At 37.1% G+C, this 25,650-nt stretch overlaps 1 protein-coding gene across 1 annotated transcript in view; it reads left to right on the top strand.

The window, feature by feature from the left end:
- Window positions 1–8,469: 8,469 nt before the first annotated feature.
- Window positions 8,470–25,650, top strand: part of LOC128657560 (5-hydroxytryptamine receptor 3A-like) — a 41,888-nt gene continuing 24,707 nt past the window's right edge. Inside the window, exons 1-3 of the mRNA XM_053711937.1 lie at window positions 8,470–8,587; window positions 15,651–15,861; window positions 24,873–25,097. Coding sequence (XP_053567912.1) covers window positions 8,564–8,587; window positions 15,651–15,861; window positions 24,873–25,097 — 460 coding nt within the window. The 5' untranslated portion in view covers window positions 8,470–8,563. The remainder of the gene's footprint in view (window positions 8,588–15,650; window positions 15,862–24,872; window positions 25,098–25,650) is intronic.

Genomic DNA, 25,650 nt, shown 5'->3' on the forward strand with positions numbered 1-25,650 from the left:
TACAGGTAATGAAGTGTCTTATTGTGTACTTCTGAGTCGTGTGCGGGTGTCTAAAAACTTTACATGGGATCATTCCACTGCATGTAGTGCATCCCAGGCATCTATAACAGCCTTTCTTCTTGGTTTTAAGCCATTGTTCTTTCATATAGCATTGTTGTGGGTCTGTGGACATGAGTAGGTCCCTAAGGCTCCTTCCACGTCTGTATCCCATTATGGGGGGATCCATATGTTCAAAAGGTAATCCAGGATCTGTCGCTAGGATCTCCCATCTCCTTCTGATATCCTGTGCCATCCTCTCCTTCCCTTTATTGTAGGTGGTGGTAAAGATCATCCTCTCTTTTCCAGTCTGTTCCAAACAGTTGGCCTTGTTTCCCTCCTGGGTGGTCACTTCATCTATGACACTTCGAATAAGTTCCATTTTATATCCTCTCTGTAGGAACTTTTCAGTCATCATTTGTAGTTGTGTTTCACGGTTAATGGTTTCAGTGTTGTTTCTTAATACCCGGATCATTTGTGACTTTATGATTGCCTTTCTAGTGTGTGGAGGGTGGTTACTGGTTGCTTCAAGTATTGAATTCCTGTCTGTGGGCTTGGTATAGAGAGTAGTAAATAATTTGTCCTGTTTTTTATAGATTCTGAGGTCTAAAAAGTCAATGCAGTTTTGATCATACTTTAGCTCAAATTTAATAGGCGACTCAATTGCGTTCAGTCCTGTTACCCAATCATTCAATGAGTCCTCTGTGCCCTGCCATATTAGAAAGACATCATCTATGTACCTTTTATAGTGTCTTACTGTATCTATGTTATACACGTCTATGATGTCACGCTCATAGTGTTCCATGTAGAGATTAGCATATGATGGGGCCATATTTGACCCCATTGCTGTCCCCATGAGTTGTTGGTAAAATGTGCTTTCAAAGCGAAAGTAATTAAGGGTCAAACATTTTTCCAGTAGATCAAGAATCAGAGAGATTGGAGGTCCCACATAGGGGAATCGTGTCAGAGCCAATGCAACCGCCTTCAGTCCATCAGTGTGGGGGATGACAGTGTACAGACTTCTCACGTCCATGGTGACCAAAAGGTCATTGTTGCCAATCTCATCCACGGTGTTTAGTATGGTAATGAGATCACCAGAGTCCCTAATGTAGGAGTCCATTGATCTTACTAGGGGCTGTAGGAGGGCGTCAATAAATATCGCTAGGGGTTGCAGCAAGGACCCTCTAGCTGACACAATTGGCCTCCCTGGAGGGTTTTTTTGGTCCTTGTGTATCTTGGGTAAAGTATACAAAATTGGATGAATGGGGAACATAGTGTTGAGGAAATTATATTCATCCAAGCTGATCCAGTTCAGCTGGCGTGCTTCAGACAATACACTCTCAATATCCCTTTTGAATTCATTAGTTGGATCTCTGGTAAGTTTTTTGTAGGTCTTATGATCATCTAGTTGGCGGAGTATTTCCTTGCGATACTGGTCATAGTTCATTACTATAATTGCTCCTCCCTTGTCCGCTGGGCGAATGACGATCTCAGTGTCATTGGATAGTGATTTAAGTGCCCTTCTCTCTGCTCCATTCAGGTTGGGTCTGTGTTTTATACATTCCAGTTCCTTGGTGTCGTTTCCAATCATTCTGGTGTAGGTTTTAATACTTGATCCACAGGCTTTAGGTTCAAATTTGCTCTTTGGTTTAAATCGCTTTATTTCTTTTTCCATGTGGGTGTCCTTAAAATGTTCCTTTAATTTCAAGTTCCTTTGGAACCTGTGTATGTCTAAAAAGTTTTCAAAATCATCATTGGTAAATGTGGGGATGAAAGTCAGACCTCTATTTAACAGGCTAACTTCACCCTCATTTAAAGTTCTGTTACTTAGATTGATGACAATGTCAGGGTTTTTTATCTTGGGGGTCGGGGGGGTCTTCCGTCCACAATAGTTCCCCCTCCTCGGGTGCGGCCTCGGCCTCGGCCTCCTGTTCTTTCTTGGTATCTCGTTGTAACCCCTAAAAAAGGTGTCTGTGATACTGTTGGTGTTTGATTCTGATATTGCTGGTCATTGCTACCAGTCTCATTGTCAGAGCCTGAGCTGCTATCAATTGTGTTAAGGTATCTAGATCGGTAATTGCGTTGTCTTCTCTGTCTCTGTGGTCCTCCTTGGTTGTTCCCATGTATCCATGCATAGATTCTTTTGTCTTTATAATCATTGTCCACTGTGTAGAGTTTCTGGTTTTTAAATGCCACTAGTTCCTTTTTGTATTCCGTGACCTGTTTTGTGATTTTCTCAATCCAAGGTTCACCTGTGTCAGTCTGTAATATCTGTAATTTATGGGTATTGAACTCTTTTATTTCATCCTTCACAGTAGCCAGGATATTAGTGCATTCTTCAATTACAAGCAGCATTAAATCCAATGAGCATTTGTTTAGTATTTGGCACCACCGTAGGCAAAAGTTTTTATTATTCCTCCCAATGGTTGGCTGGTTCCTTATCCTAAATCCCCTAGGGATCTTGCTTTTCTTTAGAATCCTTCAACAAAGGAGTCAGGGCCCAAAACAAGCCAGGTTAGTAGTATGGTGGTGTGAGAAATAGCTCAGTTAATCCTTTTTGGGTGCCAGATAAAAAACAATCATATCCTCCATGTGTATCTGCACTCACTTTTTGTTTTTTTATCTGGCACCCAAAAAGGATTAACTGAGCTATTGATAGCAGCTCAGGCTCTGACAATGAGACTGGTAGCAATGACCAGCAATATCAGAATCAAACACCAACAGTATCACAGACACCTTTTTTAGGGGTTACAACGAGATACCAAGAAAGAACAGGAGGCCGAGGCCGAGGCCGCACCCGAGGAGGGGGAACTATTGTGGACGGAAGACCCCCCCGACCCCCAAGATAAAAAACCCTGACATTGTCATCAATCTAAGTAACGGAACTTTAAATGAGGGTGAAGTTAGCCTGTTAAATAGAGGTCTGACTTTCATCCCCACATTTACCAATGATGATTTTGAAAACTTTTTAGACATACACAGGTTCCAAAGGAACTTGAAATTAAAGGAACATTTTAAGGACACCCACATGGAAAAAGAAATAAAGCGATTTAAACCAAAGAGCAAATTTGAACCTAAAGCCTGTGGATCAAGTATTAAAACCTACACCAGAATGATTGGAAACGACACCAAGGAACTGGAATGTATAAAACACAGACCCAACCTGAATGGAGCAGAGAGAAGGGCACTTAAATCACTATCCAATGACACTGAGATCGTCATTCGCCCAGCGGACAAGGGAGGAGCAATTATAGTAATGAACTATGACCAGTATCGCAAGGAAATACTCCGCCAACTAGATGATCATAAGACCTACAAAAAACTTACCAGAGATCCAACTAATGAATTCAAAAGGGATATTGAGAGTGTATTGTCTGAAGCACGCCAGCTGAACTGGATCAGCTTGGATGAATATAATTTCCTCAACACTATGTTCCCCATTCATCCAATTTTGTATACTTTACCCAAGATACACAAGGACCAAAAAAACCCTCCAGGGAGGCCAATTGTGTCAGCTAGAGGGTCCTTGCTGCAACCCCTAGCGATATTTATTGACGCCCTCCTACAGCCCCTAGTAAGATCAATGGACTCCTACATTAGGGACTCTGGTGATCTCATTACCATACTAAACACCGTGGATGAGATTGGCAACAATGACCTTTTGGTCACCATGGACGTGAGAAGTCTGTACACTGTCATCCCCCACACTGATGGACTGAAGGCGGTTGCATTGGCTCTGACACGATTCCCCTATGTGGGACCTCCAATCTCTCTGATTCTTGATCTACTGGAAAAATGTTTGACCCTTAATTACTTTCGCTTTGAAAGCACATTTTACCAACAACTCATGGGGACAGCAATGGGGTCAAATATGGCCCCATCATATGCTAATCTCTACATGGAACACTATGAGCGTGACATCATAGACGTGTATAACATAGATACAGTAAGACACTATAAAAGGTACATAGATGATGTCTTTCTAATATGGCAGGGCACAGAGGACTCATTGAATGATTGGGTAACAGGACTGAACGCAATTGAGTCGCCTATTAAATTTGAGCTAAAGTATGATCAAAACTGCATTGACTTTTTAGACCTCAGAATCTATAAAAAACAGGACAAATTATTTACTACTCTCTATACCAAGCCCACAGACAGGAATTCAATACTTGAAGCAACCAGTAACCACCCTCCACACACTAGAAAGGCAATCATAAAGTCACAAATGATCCGGGTATTAAGAAACAACACTGAAACCATTAACCGTGAAACACAACTACAAATGATGACTGAAAAGTTCCTACAGAGAGGATATAAAATGGAACTTATTCGAAGTGTCATAGATGAAGTGACCACCCAGGAGGGAAACAAGGCCAACCGTTTGGAACAGACTGGAAAAGAGAGGATGATCTTTACCACCACCTACAATAAAGGGAAGGAGAGGATGGCACAGGATATCAGAAGGAGATGGGAGATCCTAGCGACAGATCCTGGATTACCTTTTGAACATATGGATCCCCCCATAATGGGATACAGACGTGGAAGGAGCCTTAGGGACCTACTCATGTCCACAGACCCACAACAATGCTATATGAAAGAACAATGGCTTAAAACCAAGAAGAAAGGCTGTTATAGATGCCTGGGATGCACTACATGCAGTGGAATGATCCCATGTAAAGTTTTTAGACACCCGCACACGACTCAGAAGTACACAATAAGACACTTCATTACCTGTACAACTACCCATGTGATCTACCTGTTAAGCTGCTGTTGTGGCCAATTTTATGTTGGAAAGACGACGGACAACGCACGACTGAGGATGGCTAATCACAGATCTGCAATAAGGATCGCTTTGGATAAAGGAACATCGGACCAACCTGTGGCAAGACACTTTCTCTTGGCCCAACATAAAGTTACTGACCTAAGGTTTATCTTAATTGACCACGTTCCAGCTCTCAAACGAGGCGGAGATAGGGATACAACCCTACTCCGGATGGAGTCCAGATGGATTCATAGACTTGGTACCCTGCACCCTAATGGCCTGAATATGTCTAATGACTGGCGCTGCTTCCTGTGATAAGAATATTATCCTATTACCTCCTAGCCTACTTGTGTGATGACACACCTACACCCACTTTTGTGGGACACAAATAATGGCTGGACTTTGGCACGGGTATTACGCACCAATGTGACCCTGCTTCATTTTACTCTAGGTGGTTAACTAACCAGTGAGGGTCATATGCTCTAGTATGACACACACTTGGTGGGACCCACCCATGAGTACTGTTTGGACCCATATGATGGCAACACACGGGGACATGCAGGCCACATTAGTACATGGCATATGGGTTATGAAAGGGTACCCCAGATACTCTGGGACTGGTTGAAGGTCTGGTTGTGGAACCTATATAAAAATGGGTAAAAACCAAATACATGGATTACCTGAGTGGTTGGACCAATGAATGTCTAGAGTACCAATGTTACACTAATAACTCGCCTCTGTTAATAAGCTAAGGTTGTCAGTGATTAACTTTGATTGCTACTTATAACAGTGAACCAATGATAGAATTTGAGGTTCTACTGTATGGATACCTGAGGGTCCAAGCACAAGGTTTTATGCTTTACTATTATTACTTAAACATAGGTCTATATGTTTGTATACTTTCTCTATATTTAAATGCAATATGGATTACCCTGTTGTGTATAAACTGCCACCACACATGTTAGCATTATGGTAGGAATACAGTATAATACTTAATATATATGCATCTCTCCCCATCGCTAACAATTGCTGTATGACAGTTATGGGACTGTGCATAGATCGTGGCACCGAATAGGACAGATTACACCATTTAGTATATACACCTTATTTTTGTCCTTTTTAAACACTAAGTTATGGCGCTATAAAATGGGACTGTTGAAATATGACTCAGCTTTGAACAATTTTCCCCTAGCTCGCATAAGCGCAATAACCGATGTGGACTGTAAACTAGCTATGCATAGATGGCAACAGGGTTACCGTGACTACGCGTGAACACACACGCATACGTCATCGGCGTATGCTAATTAGCCATGCGCTAGGCTAACGGACACTATTGACACAGGAGCTGTTCACTGGGGGCGCGTCTCATACCAGGATCAGATACAATCCTACCTATACATCACTTAGGACATGTGCTAATAGAAAGTAAGTGCCTTTTTCTTTGTGTTAGGCCTCAGAAGATATGAGGGCAGATACCTACATAATGCTTGTGTGCACATATGGTATAAACATGAGTTGACATTTGTACATCCAATACCGCTAACATAATCTGGAGGGCCCACATTGTCATAAGATCTAGAACGGACCAACAACACTAATTCATTATGCTGAGTGATTAATATATTTCGGATATGATCTGACACATCTGTATTACCGCTGTAACTGCATGTTTAATATTGCTATTTATATTCATGCTAGAAACTAATAGGTATAGAATTACCCTATGTGATTGAATGCTTGATATTAACTATGATACCATTTAATTTACCTTTGCCACTAATCTAATGATATAAATTAGTATTGAACAGGGACTCATAGATGTCTTATAAGTATTTACTAAAGTAACATATATAATGACTCATATGGTTATGTTAGCATCTGTACACTACTGAATTGTAGTTGATCTTTTTGGGATTAGTAGTTTGGTTACACTGAGATACATAGGGGTTATCACCATGACAACCCTATTTTTGGCGCAATTCACTGTTTTGATTTGGTGGTGGGTGTGGCTTAAAGTATTTATATATCACTATGTTCAGTTGTATGTTTGTTCTGGTCTGAGGAAGGGATCTGTGAATCCCGAAACGTTACCTAATAAATAAGAATGTTTTTGGAAACCCAGTGAGTGCAGTCCTTTGTTGAAGATCGCTATATATATATATATATATATATATATATATATATATATATATATATATATATATATATATAATACACATATCTTTAGTGTATGTTTCTATATAATTCCCTATTTATGGTATATCTCAAGAGATGTATTTGAGAGTTATAATTATACATGGAGATTAAAGGACCAGTCAACACTGTAGATTTGCATAATCAACAAATGCAAGATAACAAGACAATGCAATAGCGCTTAGTCTGAACTTCAAATGAGTAGTAGATTTTTTTTTCTGACAATTTTAAAAGTTATGTCTTTTTCCACTCCCCCTGTATCATGTGACAACCATCTGCCAATCACAAATGCACACACGTACCATGTGACAGCAATCAGCCATTCACAAATGCATACACACTTATTCTTGCACATGCTCAGTAGGAGCTGGTGACTCAAAAAATGTAAATATAAAAAGACTGTGCACATTTTGTTAATGGAAGTAAATTAGAAAGTTGTTTAAAATTGCATGCTCTATCTGAATAATGAAAGTTTAATTTTGATTGAGTGTCCCTTTAAGGAATTATAATTTAATATTTTATCAGTATTATATTAATAAGTTGTTCGGGAAATTTTAAATATGACTAGAAAGTGTAACAAAATATAATAATAGTCTAGTCATTTTTATATCATACACATATACTTGTGAGTAGAAGTCTGTTGTAATTAATTATTATATATATATATTTGAGTCTTATTGACTATTTGATATAACTATATTCCATTATCAGTGCACATTTCTTAATAAAGTTTGAGTGTGTAAAAATATCATTATGATATAAATCCTAGTACAAATTATTTAGGTATGTATCAGTCAATTCAGAACCTCTGTAATTTATTCTAAACATAATTTGTCAAACATTTTAAGTATCAATACAGTTATTTATATGTCACTTCATAGTTAGTACATGTGCTAGGCATGAGATATATATCTTAGAACATATATATATATATATATATATACACACACACACTCACATTTATACTGTACTGAGTATATTAACTATATGAATGTTACATAAGCTATTTTAAACTTTAAAATCACAATCTTTTTATGGAGTTCATCTCATACAAGATTAAGGATACTTCCTCTGCTACCTTCAGCATAGATGCAAAGTCTATGTATTTGTATATTGTTAATTAACTCTTAGGTGAGAAATAGTTACATTTCTTGGGAATCTGCTTCTAGGTGCAGGCAAACTGTCTCTTGTTACCACAGGGTGTCCTAGATCTGATGGTGGAAGTAAATTATTATTTGGAGATATGTAATCCTCACAATTAACCTGACACACCAACCCATGTGATAACTATTTTAAAATTTTATTTTAAGATTTCATCTCAGCATCTTACACAGAATAAGGAACTAATAATCATGTCCTTTGCTCCTACTGTATCCTTATATTTAATGTGCCTGCCTCCTATACTTACTGCTTGCACTGATCATATGTCAATCTCATCTTATTACAGTGCAACATATAAAGTTGGGTCTCCTCATTCCAATTGACCGCATTGAAAAATTCTCCAGGGAGGCACTGACCTCACAGGGAGAGTGGGAGCTTGTTAAAATAGAAACCTATTTTGCAGACAATATGATGGACTTGGTGACTTTTAATGTAAGTTATAGATGACAACTTTTCCTATTTTCTACTAAACTATTCAATATTTTTCTTTTATAAATTAAAAACAAAATAACTCTGGGTATCGATAAATATATTAAATGAAAAAGAAAATAAAAAAATTAAAAACAATTCTGAAATATACATTTTAGCTCCATATTTGATTCTCTGCTGAAGGATGATCTCATCTTCCCCATATTCCTATCAATGGTACTTACCTTCTTCTCTTGACTCTTCAGCAGACAGATAGTCACACACATTTTATGTGAGAAACAATATGCCTCTTTAAAGGGACATGAAACCCATTTTTTTCTTTTATGATTGAGATAGAACATGTCAATTTAAACAACTTTCCAATTTACTTCTATTATCAAATTTTATTAATTCTCTTGGCATCCTTTGCTGAAAAGCAGAGAAGTAAGAGAGCAGGAGCATGCACGTGTTTTTAACACTATATAGTTTTGCAAGCATGTTATACATTTTCAAAAGCACTAGATGGCAGCACTTTTTACTGCCACGTAGGGCTCCAGAATCACGCGCCATAAGTAAATTGCAAACAGTTTTAAAACAGTATGCTCTGTTTGAATCAACATAACATTTTTGGGTTCACAACACAGAAGTAAAGGCAACAAAGACAGGTGACTCACTGCATTGAATTAAAGGGGCAGTCAAGTCCCAAAAAAAAACTTTTATGTTTCAAATAGGACATGTAATTTTAAACAACTTTTCAATTTACTTTTATCACCAATTTTGCTTTGTTCTCTTGGTATTCTTAGTTGAAAGCTAAACCTAGGAGGTTCATATGCTAATTTCTTAGACCTTGAAGGCCACCTCTAATCTAAATTCATTTTGATAGTTTTTCACCACTAGAGGGCATGAGTTCACGTGTTTCATTTAGATAATATTGAGCTCATGCACGTGAATTTACAATGGAGACACCTCTGATTGGCTAAAATACAAGTCTGTCAAAAGAACTGAAATAAAGGGGCAGTCTGCTGAGGCTTAGATACAATGTAATTACAGAGGTAAAACGTGTATAATTATAACTGTGTTGGTCATGCAAAACTGGGGAATTGGTAATTAAGGGATTATCTATCTTTTAAAACAACAAAAATTCTGGTGTTGACTGTCCCTTTAATAATATCCTATTTGCATCTTCTATTTTATAAACTCTGTGTATAATTCATGGCTCATACGCTGGTCTTCCTCAGTCCAGTTCCATTGAAGAGCAGCGCTGATTAGAGTAAAATAAATATATATTTATTACATTAAAATGTATATATAATATGAGTAATAACAAATAAAACAGATACAATGGGGCTAATTTATCAAGGGCTGAATGGCCCCTGATGCCCCTGTTTCTGCTCGAGCCTTCAGGCTCACCGGAAACAGCAGTTATGAAGCAGCCGCCTTAAGACCGCTGCTTCATAACTGGTCCGCTGCCTCTGAGGCTGCAGTCTGCAATCCACCCAATCCTATATGATCGGGTTGATTGACACCCCCTGCTAGCAGTTGATTGCCCGCAAATCTGCAGGGGACAGCATTGCACAAGCATTTCACCAGAACTGCTTGTGCAATGTTAAATACTGACAGCGTATCATTTCGGACAGACAATGATAAATCGGCCCCAGAGTATACTACTAAGCGATCACCACCAAACGCAATACAGGTACAAATTCCAAAATCTGGCATTCCAAAATCCAAACTTATTCTGAAATCCAAATTTTTAATTAATATTTTGTTAAAAATAATATTATAAAAAATGACTATTTTTCCCCACCTGTAAGTCACAATCTTCTCTGTGGTGTCTGTGTTTGTTTTTTTGTTGTGTTCTAAAATAGTAAAAAAAAAGGTCTATATTTATTTAAATACAACAATGACTTTTCTGATAACAATACTGTACTATCTTTCTGAGGGTACTATGTATACAGAAGTATTAAAAACAATGTACAACTACTATTATGTTGCATGTCATAGCAGTATTAGGACATGTAAATATTGCCTAAATGATATCAAATATTGTTGTTTACACTTGGGGGTAGATTTATTAATAGACGAGCGAACTTAATTCGCTGTAGCGAATCATGACCGCTCAACCTCGCTAAATGCCGACAACCTTGCACAAGCATTTCTAGTGAAATGCTTGTGCAATGCCGCCTCCTGCTCGCTGTCGGCCAATCGGCCGCTAGCAGAGGCTACTCGCTGTCGGCCAATCGGCCACTAGCAGAGGCTGTCAATCCCGATTGGATCAGGATGATTACAATCCTCCACCTAAAAGGTGGCAGATAAGTTAAGGAGCAGTGGTCTTATGACCGCTGCTTCTTAACTTCCGTTTCAGGTAAGCCTGAAATGATGGGGCTCTGCTGATTAATAAATGGAGCCCTTGCTCCCATCCCTCTCCAAACTGTTCCATTTTAGAGATGCAAATATTCAAAACTCCAAACTATTCCAAAATCCAAACCTTTTCTGGTGCCAAGCAGTTTGGATAAAGGGTTTTCTACTTGTAGTATAAATTCAGTTTCAGATCACAGAATGTGCCACAATTATATGTATGGCGCTGTAGGAGTGGCAGTTTCAACTCGTCTGCTGCTAACACGCAGTATTGTACTTCTGAGCAGAGCCCCTCTTTTCATGGTGTTTAAGGGTGTTGTTTTCTTGTTTCTATTCTTAAACATTTTCTTGATGCTGGTATCCTTGGCAGTGGAATTCATTCTATAGCGGGCGAAAAGAGTAAGGGATATGAAACCCATGCAATTTTAAACAACTTTCTAATTTACTACTATTATCAATGTTTTTTGTTCTATCTGTATCTTTTGTTGACAAGCAGGGACGTACGCTTAGGAGCAGTATTTCAGGAGCACTATATGGCAGCATGTTATACATTTGCAAGAGCACTAGATGGCAGCACTATTTCCTGCCATGTAGTGCGCCTGATGCCTATCTAGGTAAATCTTCAACACAGAATATCATGGTAAAAAATTGAATTTGATAATAGAAGTAAATTGGAAACTTTTTTAAAATTGTATGTTCTGTCGGAATCACAAAAGAACATTTGTGGGTTTCATTTCCCTTTAATAACAGAAGCATCTCCCTTGATTTCAATCAAGCGTATCTCACCTATTGCTGCTCTGTTGCTGAATAGGTACAAATCTTTTTGAATTCCACAATTCCAGTGGTAAAGTTTCAGCAAGTTTTTTTTCAGGAACTTAATAGTTTTGAAAAAAAAAAAAATGAATCTAGGTCAAAAACCATGGAAGGAGATGTATTTTTCCAAAATATTCTTTCTTTTAGATTTGTTTTTCTCTGACAACATACATATGGATCTTCAATATTCTTTACTATAGAAACGACTGTTTTAAATCAAACCACTAGAAGTTACTTCCTTCATTAAATCATATGTATAATGTATAGGAAAATGAAGGCTAATAAAAAAAAGGCTGCATTGTAGAACCATGTTCTAATGTACTATACAAGAAGATGAGAATAGCAACAGTAAGAAAATAATAACAACTCTTATCTTATTGCTAATGAAGATGTGTGGTTATATATGTGTTTATGTCATTTCCCTTGTGGCCATGATTGCTGTGTCACATTTTATTTGTAATCTTGGTTTATTATACTGCATTGGGAAGTAACTTCCTTCTTCGAAAATACCTCGATTTTTGCCTCCCTAACTTTTAGTAGAAGGTTTCATGCTTACACCAGAATATTATACATATAGGGCTTAGTGGTAAAACAGTTTATAGCATCAAAATATAAACCCCTTGAGTAGGGGGCTTTATTAGGTTTTACAGAATTTCTTATTCACACAACGGCCTAGATTACAAGTGGAGTGCTATTATCTATACTACTATCTATATCACTGGACCACGCTGGGATCAGCACTGCAGTTAGTTAAAGGGACACTGTACCCAAAATTTTCTTTCGTTATTCAGATTGAGCATGAAATTTTAAGCTACTTTCTAATTTACTCCTATTATCAAATTTTCTTCTTTCTCTTGGTATCTTTATTTGAAATGCAAGAATGTAAGTTTAGATGCCGGCCCATTTTTGGTGAACAACCTGGGTTGTCCTTGCTGATTGGTGGATAAATTCATCCACCAATAAAAAAGTGCTGTCCAGAGTACTGAAACCAAAAAAAACTTAGATGCCTTCTTTTTCAAATAATGATAGCAAGAGAACAAAGAAAAATTGATAATAGGAGTAAATTAGAAAGTTGCTTAAAATTGCATGCTCTTTCTGAATTACAAAAGAAAATTTTTAAGTACAGTGTCCCTTTAATGCTAAAGCAGGATTACCAGCGAATGTTTTGTGCTGCTAGCATCCCTTTAAATGTTTGTGACTTTAAATGGATATCACAAACATGCTAAATATTGCTCATATTACAACACATAATAGCACTAAAAACGCTAGCGTGGCTTGAGACCTAAAGTAAAGTATTAGGACTAGAATAAAAGTTTAGCAAAACACATGGAAAAATACATTAAACATTACAATTATGTATTATACTCATATTTAGACATTTTAGATGTAAAATATAAGTTTATTGTTGAAATAAATATATAAAAAGGGTTTAAAAGGGATTTGGCATATGTCAAGGTGTTTGACTGGGAAGGGCTCAGAAATGTATATGTGTATACATGTGTGTATATATATATGTGTGTGTGTTTATATGTGTACATATGTATGTGCACATATTCATACATATATGTGTGTGTGTACATATATATATATATATCGAAATAAAAATCACATTTCTCCTAAGTGAAGAACAAAATTATCCATTATCCATAGAAATATATGAGGAAAGGAAGTTAGATAATATCTTAAATATAAATAGAACGATTTTATCTATATAAAGAACATTGGAATGTAAAATATTCACAACTACCTTTGGGTTAGTGCTATACGTTTAACCCCTGTCAGGTTAGTGTGCGAGCGATTAGTGTTAGTTCTCCCCCCCCCCCAGTTTGTGCACTCCATGGAAGTCTGTGGGGGAGAAGAAATTTGCGTGTTCACGATATCCGAAATCTTGTGTGTAAAATGGCTTATGAAATGCGTGCAGTATTAGTAATCACATTTAACAATGTAGACACTAAACACACACCAGTACACAATAGTAAATGCCTACACATTATTGTGGTACACAGTCTATTAAGTGCTAGATCACGATTACGAGATTTGTTGCACTAACTGTTGCACAGGAGCAAAAAGGGGTTTATCGAGGCTCTTTGCACACAACGGAAATAGCGCACATATTACAAGTTGAAAGTAAACGTGTTTTTGATTGAGCGCAATTTAATTTAATGCACGTCAGAATAGCGTGATTTCAGAGCTCTGGTTAACTGTTACACAAGACAAAAATGTTGCACAAAACACAATAACTGTCTGATAAAAATTATTCAAAAATATTGCATTAAAAAGTTATAAGGGCTCAAAAACATAAGTTCTCAGGTGTTAGAAAAGAAAAGGCAGGGAAAGGACTTTAACAAAGAGATACATACATATACATGTCTAAATATGGGTATATGTTCTAAATTTTCTAATTTTTACATAGATATTCCTATATATATACAGTATATATATATATATATATATATATATATATATATATCTGTATATGTGTGTGTGTATATATATATATATTACCTAAAACATCATACAGTCATGGCCAAAAATATTCGCCCAGAAAATTGTTGCAATTACAAATGTTTAGGCATTATCATGTTTATTTCTTTTGTTTGTATTGGTATGACACAAATAAAGTGGAGAAAAAAAAGTCAAATCTGACACATTGCACGCAAAACTCCAAAGATGGACTGGACAAAATAATTGGCACCCTCAATGTAATATTTCGTAGCACACCCCTTGGAAAAAATAATTGAAATCAATCGCTTCCTGTAACCATCAATGGCTTTCTTTCACCTCTACTGGAATTTTGGACCACTCTTCTTTCGCCAACTGCTCCAGGTCTCTCAGATTGGAAGGGTTCCTTTTCCCAACTGCTGTTTTGAGATCTCTCCACAGGTGCTCTATGGGATTGAGATCTAGACTCACTGGTGGCCAGTTCAGTACTCTCCAACACTCCAGTGCTTTTTGACGTGTGCTTTTTGTCATTGTCCTGCTGTAAGACCCATGACCTCTGACGGAGACCCAACTTTCTGACACTGGGCCCTACATTGCACCACAGAATTCTTTGGTAGTCTTCAGATTTCATAATGCCATGCACACAATCAAGACATCCAGTGCCCGAAGCAACAGAGCAACCCCAAAACATCAGTGAACCTCCATCATGTTTGACTGTAGGGACTGTATTCTTTTCTTTAAAGGACTCATTTCTTTTTCTGAAAACAGTAGAATGATGGGCTTTACCAAAAAGCTGTAATTTTGTTTCGTCTGTCCACAGCACATTCTCCCAAAAGGATTTTGGCTTCATCAGGTAAGTTTTGGCAATTTCCAATCTGGCTTTTTTATGTTTCTGTGTCAGCAGTGGGATCCTCCAGGGTCTCCTACCATAGTTTCCTTTTTCATTCAGATGGCGACGTATAGTGCACACTGACACATTGTACCTGTGCCTGAAGGTCAGCTTAAGTGGAAGTTAATTGAGGTTCTTTATCCACCTTTCGAACAATCCTTCGTTGCATTCTTTTTAATCAATTTTTCTCTTTCGTCCACGTCAAGAAGCAGCTTCAATCATCCTGATCAGATACGATCTGGATGATTGACACCCCCTGCTAGAAGCCTATTGGCCGCGAATATGCAGGGGGCGGCATTGCACAAGTATTTCACTAGAAATGCTTGTGCAATGTTAAATGCTGACAGCTTGTGCAATGTTAAATGCAATGTTAAATGCTGAATCTAGAAAACCTTTTTTGCCATAATAGGTCAGATTTAATTGTTAAATTGCATATTTTATGGAAATTGTTGTTACTTTTAAGACTAAATTGTAATCTGAATTGCTCTTCTGTGTATGTTAGTGAAAACACATGTACATATAAGTAACTATTCAGTATGAATACTGTTTTCAACAATATCATTTATCACATTCTACTTCCCTCAGATCATTGTCAAGAGACGGCCTGTCCTGTATGTAGTGAACCTACTGATTCCTAGTGCATTCCTAATGCTGATAGATGTCCTGAGCTTTAACCTTCCCCCACATACAGTGGATAGAGCTTCCTTCAAGATGACCCTTCTTCTGGGATACACAGTCTTCCTGCTCATCCTCAATGACCTACTTCCTGCCACTTCCAGTGGGACCCCTCTTATCGGTGAGACACTGTCTTATCATGTAGTGCACTGCGTTTTCCTAAATATTTTAAAGGGCCAATAAAGATGAAATGAAACTTTTATGATCAAGACAGCGTATGCAATTTTGACCAACTTTCTAATTTACTTCTGTTATCAATTTTTGCTTTGTTCTTGTGGTATCCTTTGTTGAAGGGTAGGTTCTGGAGCAACAATGCACTACTGGGTGATAGCTGAAAACACATATTGTGAGCCAATGACAAGTGGCATATATATATATGCATCAACCAATCACCAGCTAGCTCCCATCAGTGCATTGCTACTCCATAACCTACCTTTTAACAAAGGATACTAAAAGAACAAAGTAAATTTGATAATAGAAGTAAATTGAAGAGTTGTTTAAAATCACATACCGTATGCAAATCATGAACGTTTAATTTTAAAGGGACAATGTACTGTAAAATTGGTTTCTCCTTAATGTGTTTACAATGACTTGTTATACCAGTTGCAGAGTTTAAAATATATGGTAAATTGTACCTTTAGATATAATTTTGTGTATGAAATAACTGTTACTGTTAATTGAAACCACAACCCAATGAAAAGCAGACTTCATGATCTTTTTTGTCTAATTATTTACAAAAGTCCCCTTTTTTTTTACTGTTGACTTAAAGGGAGAGTCAAGTCAAAATTAAACTTTCATCATTCAGACAGGGCATACATTTGTAAACAACTTTCCAATTTACTTTTATCATAAAATGTGCTTTGTTCTCTTGGCATTATTTGTTGAAAGCTAAACCTAGGTAGGCTCATATGTTAATTTCTAAGCCCTTGAAGGTTGCCTCTTATCTCCATGCATTTTGACAGTTTTTCACAGCTAGACTGTGCTAGTTCATGTGTGCCATATAGATAACATTGTGCTAACTCACATGGAGTTATTTATAAGTCCGCACTGATTGGCAAGAAATGCAAGTCTGTCAAACGATAAGGGGCAGTTTCCAGAGGCTTAGATACAAGGTAATCACAGAGGTAAAAAGTGTATTAGTTAGGCTGACCATATTGCCACTTTAAAAAGGGACACATATAAAAAAATACATATGTCAGGGCTGTTTTCAGAGCTGTTTAAAGAAATGTTTTGTATAAGAACCCTAACATATGTATTTTTCATATGTGTTCCTTCTTAAAGCGGCAATATGGTCAGTCTAATATTAGTATAACAGTGTTGGTTATGCAAAACTGGGGAATGGGTAATAAAGGGATTATCTGTATTTTTAAACAATAACAATTTTCAAGTAGGGTCATGGAAATCACACACATTTTTGGTATTTTTTTTATAGACCTTGTAATGAAATGTAGATGTCTCTGTTTTACATAAAATACACTACAAAGCCACATTATTTCTCAAGATAAAATTTGTGTTTCAAAACATTTTTTAAGGGCCTCAACATACCGACGAGACTTCATAGAATATCTCACCTAAGCAAAGAGGTTTTGAACATCAGGCCCTGAGAGAGAACCATGGAAAATTAACATTTTAGTACCTCTCTGTCACAGACACCAACTGGGAGAATTATTTTATCTAAATCTTCTTGTTTACATGATTTTTGTGTAAATAGAACTTAAAGGGAAAGTCTACTCCAGTATTTGTATTGTTTAAAAAGAGAGATAATCCCTTTATTACCCATTCCCAGTTTTGCATAACCAACACTGTTATACTAATATACTTTTTGCATCTGTGATTACCTTGTATTTAAGCTTCTGCAGACTTCCCCCTTATTTCTGTTTTTATGACACATTGCATTTTAGCCAATGAGTGCTGACTCATAAGTAACTCTATGGAAGTTAGAGCAATATTATCTACTAGTCCTAAAGCCCGTGTACACGGGCCAAAATCCCCATCCACTTGGATCCCCTTTCCTTCCTTCCCCTTCCCTGCCGCTCTCAACATTTTTTTTTCTGCAGTGCTGCGGTCCCACCCGCTCCTGCCCTCCTCCGGCGCCCGCTTCAATGTAGTGTGGAAACCCTTCAATTTTCAGAGTAAATAACAGGAGAAGCAGGAAAACTAAGCAATAATTGCTTGGAGTGCCAATTGCGGCACGAAACGCCTAGGCTGTTGATCTGTTGCTAGTACTTGCTGACACTAGTGACTGCTGTAATAATTGGCAAATACTTTGTTTTACTGCACATCCAATAAAAGTGAAGTTTTAACCTCTTTCAAATTTAGACTTTACCCTGAAGTATTTAAAGGGACAGTAGAGGCAAAATTAAACTTTCATGATTCAGATGGGGCATTTTATCATCAAATTTGCTTTCTTTGCTTGGTATTCTTTGTTAATGGAGTGATTGTGTAAAACTGTGAAGTGGAGCGCTGGACTCAACCCACGTTGCCGACCTCTTATACTACCTCCTTCCTAGGTAGTTCTGGATTCAAAATGGAATTTAATATGTGGAGTGTAGGTGGCGCTAGAAGTACACTAGGTATACCAAGCAATGGGTTAATAAACTGATTTTCTAAGTCTGTATTTTACTAATGTCCTTAAATGCATTGGGTGGTGATAAAAAAGATTCTAAAACTGAGTGGATATTAACTCAAATTTATTCAATAATGTGAACATAGAAATCAACAAGATCAATCATGCATGTGGCCCACACTAATCAATCACAACACCTTTCAAATCACAATTAAAATATCAACATTAAAAAATCACACTTTGTCATTAAAATGTAAAAATATAGCAGCAATAATCTTTAAATAAATAAATCCCAGTGAGGCAGTAGTAAGGCAATACAAATGCAATAAGAATGCAATAAAAATGCAATAAAAAAGAATGCAATAAAAAATGCCGTAAAAATTGTTGAGGCAATTATATTTTTGTTCTATGTGCCTTATAAAGGTTCCTATTCGTTTTGGTCTTATGAGACGGTTTTGTCCATAGATATGTTCCTTATCATAGTCAGATTTGGGATAAACTTTCTCTTAAGTGTATAGGGCAAAACTCTGGTAATTCAAGTCTCTTTCGTACTATGCCCTATTGAAAGGTAATTCTTATTTACACTTCTTTGTAAGGATCCCAAAGTATTGAACAGCAGTTAAAGGTAGGTCTTTCCTTTAAAAAGGATTCCCAAACTGGATCAACTATTACAGTGGAGTCTTATTTCAAGTAAACTTCAACGGACTGCCGTGGCCCGGTCTAGATGTGACTTAGCAGGGGGACCTGATATCAGTGCAGACACTCTCACCTGCTTCTCCTTGTCCGAGTATATCGGCTTCTGTGTGGATTTGATGTTATGGATACGTCACGGACCTCCGGGTCCCACCACGTAACTGTCTTCACTTTTCTTGAAAAAGCCCCACACCTTAGGGGTGAAACACGTAGAAAGGTTTGGAAGGTATTCAAAGAGGACACACAGCGCTAACCAACTCTGCGTACAGAGTACTTAAAGAGCAGAGAATCGCTTCAGGCTGTAAGTCCGGATACGAAGGTAACTGAGGTAAGACTTGCGCAAGTGAAGACAGTTACGTGGTGGGACCCGGAGGTCCGTGACGTATCCATAACATCAAATCCACACAGAAGCCGATATACTCGGACAAGGAGAAGCAGGTGAGAGTGTCTGCACTGATATCAGGTCCCCCTGCTAAGTCACATCTAGACCGGGCCACGGCAGTCCGTTGAAGTTTACTTGAAATAAGACTCCACTGTAATAGTTGATCCAGTTTGGGAATCCTTTTTAAAGGAAAGACCTACCTTTAACTGCTGTTCAATACTTTGGGATCCTTACAAAGAAGTGTAAATAAGAATTACCTTTCAATAGGGCATAGTACGAAAGAGACTTGAATTACCAGAGTTTTGCCCTATACACTTAAGAGAAAGTTTATCCCAAATCTGACTATAAGGAACATATCTATGGACAAAACCGTCTCATAAGACCAAAACGAATAGGAACCTTTATAAGGCACATAGAACAAAAATATAATTGCCTCAACAATTTTTACGGCATTTTTTATTGCATTCTTTTTTATTGCATTTTTATTGCATTCTTATTGCATTTGTATTGCCTTACTACTGCCTCACTGGGATTTATTTATTTAAAGATTATTGCTGCTATATTTTTACATTTTAATGACAAAGTGTGATTTTTTAATGTTGATATTTTAATTGTGATTTGAAAGGTGTTGTGATTGATTAGTGTGGGCCACATGCATGATTGATCTTGTTGATTTCTATGTTCACATTATTGAATAAATTTGAGTTAATATCCACTCAGTTTTAGAATCTTTTTTATCACCACCCAATGCATTTAAGGACATTAGTAAAATACAGACTTAGAAAATCAGTTTATTAACCCATTGCTTGGTATACCTAGTGTACTTCTAGCGCCACCTACACTCCACATATTAAATTCCATTTTGGTATTCTTTGTTGAAAGCCAAGTCTAAAATGGTTCATAGGCTGATTTCTAAGCCCTTAAAGGCCGCCTCTTAGCTCAGTGCATTTTGAGAGTTGTTTACAGCAAGACACCACTAGTTATTGTGTGCCATATAGATAACACTGTGCTAACTGCCATGGAGTTACTTATGAGTCAGCACGGATTGGCAAAAATGCAAGTCTGTCAAAAGAACTGAAATAAGGGGGCAGTCTGCAGAGGCTTAGGTACAAGTAATCACAGAGGTAAAAAGTATATTAATTTAACAGTGTTGGTTATGAAAAACTGGGGAATGGGTACTAAAGGCATTTTTAAACAAACATTTTTAAGTAGCCTGCCCCTTTAACAACTGCTGTTGATAGTGGAAGGGAAAAATTGAAAACGTTTTTGCACTGTAAGATTTATATCAACTTGATCAAACTTTTGTGATCCAGATAGCAATTTTAAACAACTTTCCAATTTACTTGTTTAATTGAAGTTGCTTAATTATCTAAGTATCCTTTGTTGAAGAGCATGTCTAGGTAGGTTCAGGGCAGCAGTGCACCACTGGGAACTGTTTGCTCACTGGTGGCTGCATATACTGTATGCCTCTTGTCAATGGCTCACATGATGTGTTCGTCAGTGTGGAGGAGGCATGTTTTCACAACATAGAAAGTTCACTGAATCTAAAAATAGTTTCTGTTTAGTAACAGTTCAAATAACATATATGTAAAGTAAGTTTCACTGCACATTCAGTAGATTTATTATAATTTGCTCATTTCATCACCAGGTATGTGTGAAAAGGTGCAGCTAAGCTGGGGGATATTCTTTACAAAGTTAGAAACTCTTAGTAATGTTTCTCCATTAAAATGCTGGTTACTCCCATGAAACGTCCATGGAAAGCATATATAGGGGTAGATTTATCAAGCAGCGGATGCTGCAATCTACCCCCGAAGTTTACGGCTCGCCGGAAACTTAAGTTAAGAAGCAGCAGTCGTAAGACCGCTGCTCCTTAACTCATCCGCCACCTCTGATGATTGACACTCCCTGCTAACTGCCGATTGGCCGCAAATGTGCAGGGGGCAGCATTGCACAAGCATTTCACCAGAAATGCTTGTGCAATGTTAAATGCCGACAGCGTATACATTTAGTGATGTCGGGCGGACATGATTCGCCACAGAGAATTAGCGCTGCGGAATCTGTTGGCGCTCTACAAATAACCGATAATAATAGAGAATCATGTCTGCCCGCCGCTTGATAATTCGGCCCTATATTCTCTATGTATGCAATCACCATTGTAAATAAAGAACAAAAAAAGTCTAAATAAGAAACCTATAGGAGCTGGGGAGCTGGGGGAATGTGGTATAGTTCACATGTGTATGTAGTTTGTTATATTTTATGTATGTATTATATTGTAAAATACTATTCTGTATTTAAAGTAAGATTGGGATTTAAATAAACGTGTTTTTAACCTGTTTTGGTTTAACTTTTAGGAAGAAGATCTTGAGTATGAGATATCAATATCCCATAGAGGATAGTACCTGCAGCTTTTTTTGTTTTACCAAAGGGCATTTTTCCTCTTTTCACTATATAAAACTTACAGTTACAATCATATTAACACTAATAAAAATAATTAAAAAAAAATATTGAACACAAAAGTTATAAGGGCCCAAAGATACGAGATCTCGGGTGTTAGAAAAAAAAAGCTGACGCAGGGATTTTACATTGACTTACATATACATACACAGGGAAAGATGGATTTATATGTATAGAGATATGTTTAACTATGGAATTAATTAAATGATTTGACATTACAATCGTATGCACATTAAACAATATCTCAGAGGGGTTTTCAAATAGATTTTCATACATAATGATCTCAAGATATCTAGACATATATATATATCGCTATAAATAGATATATCAGTCAAAAAAGCATCACATTATAGAGAAATATTTATTTATAAATAAATAAATAGAACATATTCCGTTACAAAAACATTTTCGCAATATGAAATATTTGCATTTTCATGTACACTTTTTGAGGAGAATACGTCATGGGCTTTGCGCAACCGATTAGGGTTTTTGTGTGTGTGTGTGTGTGTATATGTATGTGTTTGTGTGTGTGTGTGTGTATGTGTTTGTGTATGTGTTTGTGTGTGTGTGTGTATGTGTATGTGTTTGTGTGTGTGTGTGTGTGTGTGTGTGTGTGTGGGAGGGGGGTGTTCTGTTTGTCTTCTCCTTTGACTTCTATGGGGAATATGTGAACGTGCACGATTTGGCTGTTTGGATTATGCGGCTTAACGAGCGCACAAAATAAGTTATTTTGCAACTTGTAATAGCTGCACGACCCCAAATGTGAAAAAGCCATAACGTGCACAAAGTTTTCGCAACTGATTTGCCACACGACTTGTAATCTTGCCCATTGTGTTTTTATAGCCGCTATATATATTCACTGTACTGTACATGTTTTAGTTCTAATATTGCAGCCTCACTGTACCAAAGATGTTCTATACAAGTAACACATTTGTTACAGTGTGTCCGCAGTATTAGAACTGTTTATAAAATGGTGCGATTACAATAGAAATGCATCAAAGTAAGTTTATACAGTACTGGTAAAACAAAAAAGTTGCGGCTACTAAAGAAAAGTTTTATATATATATATATATATATATATATATATATATATATATATTAAATCAAAATAAACACAAGAAGAAACAAATAATGTAAAAAAACAATCAAGCTGTAGGTAGGGTCTACACTGAGAATTTCTTGCTCAATTTGCAAGAAAAGTGAGCAGACATGTTGATAACTTAGCTTGCATTCTACCTCTTCTAAGCATGGACAGAACCTGACTTCCTGTCTCTCTAGCTTTGACTGAATAGTGAACCACCTCATGTTACTCTAGAAGATTTATGACATCAAGCTAGATATGTCTTTCTGTAGAGGCAACTTATTTACCCAATTAGGCTTTAAGAAAACCTCATGTTCCAGTTACATTACATAAGTGAATTTTTCAACAAATTCAAAGTCCAATACTTTGAATAGATTGGTATGCCATAAAATAGAAAGCCAAAAATCACACTAGTTGAATACTAAGGGCCCCATTAACGAAGCTATTGCCTAGTTTATTTCCTGTTAAGAAAACTTTACTGCCATAGCTGTAACTGTGACAAGCAAACTTAGAAAAAAATGTGTCAAGCCTCAACCTCTCAAATTTGACTTAAAGGCCTGCAAATAATTAGTGCAAATCAGGTATGTCCATACCCTGGCCTACTGTGCTTTTGACACTGTGTTCAGGTGATGTGCGAAGAGAATATCATCTGGCTTATTCTAACTACAAAGCTGGACACCGACTGGAATATCCCAGTGGCAAAAAGTGTAGAGCGGTTAAGTTCCTGTATAGCTGGGATAGCCTGCGATTGCAGTGTTAATGGCTCAAGAGCTTTGCTGACCTTATTATACAGTGCCACTATTGATTCCTAGTTGAGATGGCACCCGTGCTGTGCATGATTTCCCTGTCCACAAGACTTCTTGTCCATAACTTGGGAGAAAGACCCTTAGAACATTACTAAGTCTTCTGAGAGGGGAACTGACTCCTATTCTTTATTTTCAAGTCTTCTTCTGCATCTATGAAGAAGCCAAAAGTTAAACATGGAAATAGAAAAAAAAAAGAAGACGCTCCAATGGCTCAATATCTCAAATCCATAATACAGCCCAGACTACAGCACCTACCCATAGAGGAATATTACTCACAATTGTAGCGCACTACAAATAGTGCAACAGTGCAGTCTGGGCACTTGTTTAAATGTCCCCAAACAGTATAGTGTATTTATTAAAATTCACTTAAAATATTATGATTAAATCAGTATAAGCAAATTACTGCAATGCATTTCACAGTGCTTCTGGCACCATTTCCTTAGGCAGCATATACTTAAAATACACTTTACAATTTATTTATTTTTTTAAATCCTCTCCAGTATTCAATTTCTAATTGATTAATTGGCAATCAAAAAAAACATCCAATTAAAATCTTTACTTTAAAATTGTGTTTTCCTTATGGTCAATCATAGTTAGAAGCAAAAAATCTTCATAATAGAGCTGTTATGGTTAGCACAATCATAAAGTGTGTGGTAGCTCTAATGTTGTCTGCTGTAGTATAACCCTTTTCTAAACATTCCATGCATGCATCTATGCACCCTATTGATTTGCGTTGTGTCTGCCATATAAAAGCTAGGTAAATTGTGGATCTAGATGAGGAAATACAGAGGCTTGTTAAATGAGAACTTTAAAAAACAGCTTATTCAGTGGCAAAAGATGGCTTATCCCCTGTTAAAAAAAAAACAGTTTAATGTGAATGATGACTGCTGGCATACTTGAAATCATGAATGTCCTATCATTTTTAATAGGTTTGGGTGCTTTATAAAGCAAGATCCAGGTGTGCCATACGATGGCCAGCGAACCTGCAGTTGACAGCTTCTTAAATGAGGCCCTATGTTTTCACACAGCACTATCTAGGGGTTTGGAATAGTGAGCTTTGTTCAGTGTATATGTGTAAGGAATAAGTCTTAATTTGCATTTAATTAGGAATGGATGCATTAATCTTATTTTCTTGTCTACCATTTCCCAGGTATCTATTTCTCTCTTTGTCTAGCACTGTTGGTTATCGGCCTTCTAGAGACTGTTTTTGTGATGAATATTTTGCACAGAGGATCCTCACAGTGCCCTGCTGTGCCCATATGGGCACGGACCCTGGTCCTACATTACCTTGCCAGCCTAGTGTGTTACAAGAAGCTTGATCAAATGGAACCTGAATCCCTGAACAATTCATTTATTACTGAGGTAACAACTAATGGTATGTAGTCTCAGAGGAAGCATTTATACAGCTACTATCAAATAAGAGAAAAACTGTGTCCATAATTTTAGATTTTGCATTTAAGATATATTCCATTTTTTAATGAATTAGCTGCTTAAATTTAGGTAGACATTTTAGAAACTGCCGACACTGCAGCGTGTCATTACAGTCTTATTGAATCTAGATTGTATAGCTTCAGTGAGACAGAAATGCATGCAACCCCACACATACTCGTCTCTACGTATTCACTAGGAAAAGTGTGGAACCCTGAATATGCAGACAAATATGAGATATGCTTGATGTTTACCAAATGGGTGACATCATTACCCCACAATAAAAACACTATTAGAGTGTCTCATGGACTCACAAAATAATTTACCTCTAATCTACCATTATTCAAGAGTTGAACCTGATGCACAATATATGACAGTAGCTACAAACAACAGAATGTCCAGTAATCCGGACAACAAAGCATCACTGAGGGAGTATGACCTGTAATTAAAAACATACAATGCAGATTGTTAGATTAAACCACTATATACACTGGGTGTCT

The sequence above is a fragment of the Bombina bombina genome, chromosome 4 (assembly GCF_027579735.1).
Source record: "Bombina bombina isolate aBomBom1 chromosome 4, aBomBom1.pri, whole genome shotgun sequence".
Taxonomy (NCBI): domain Eukaryota; kingdom Metazoa; phylum Chordata; class Amphibia; order Anura; family Bombinatoridae; genus Bombina; species Bombina bombina.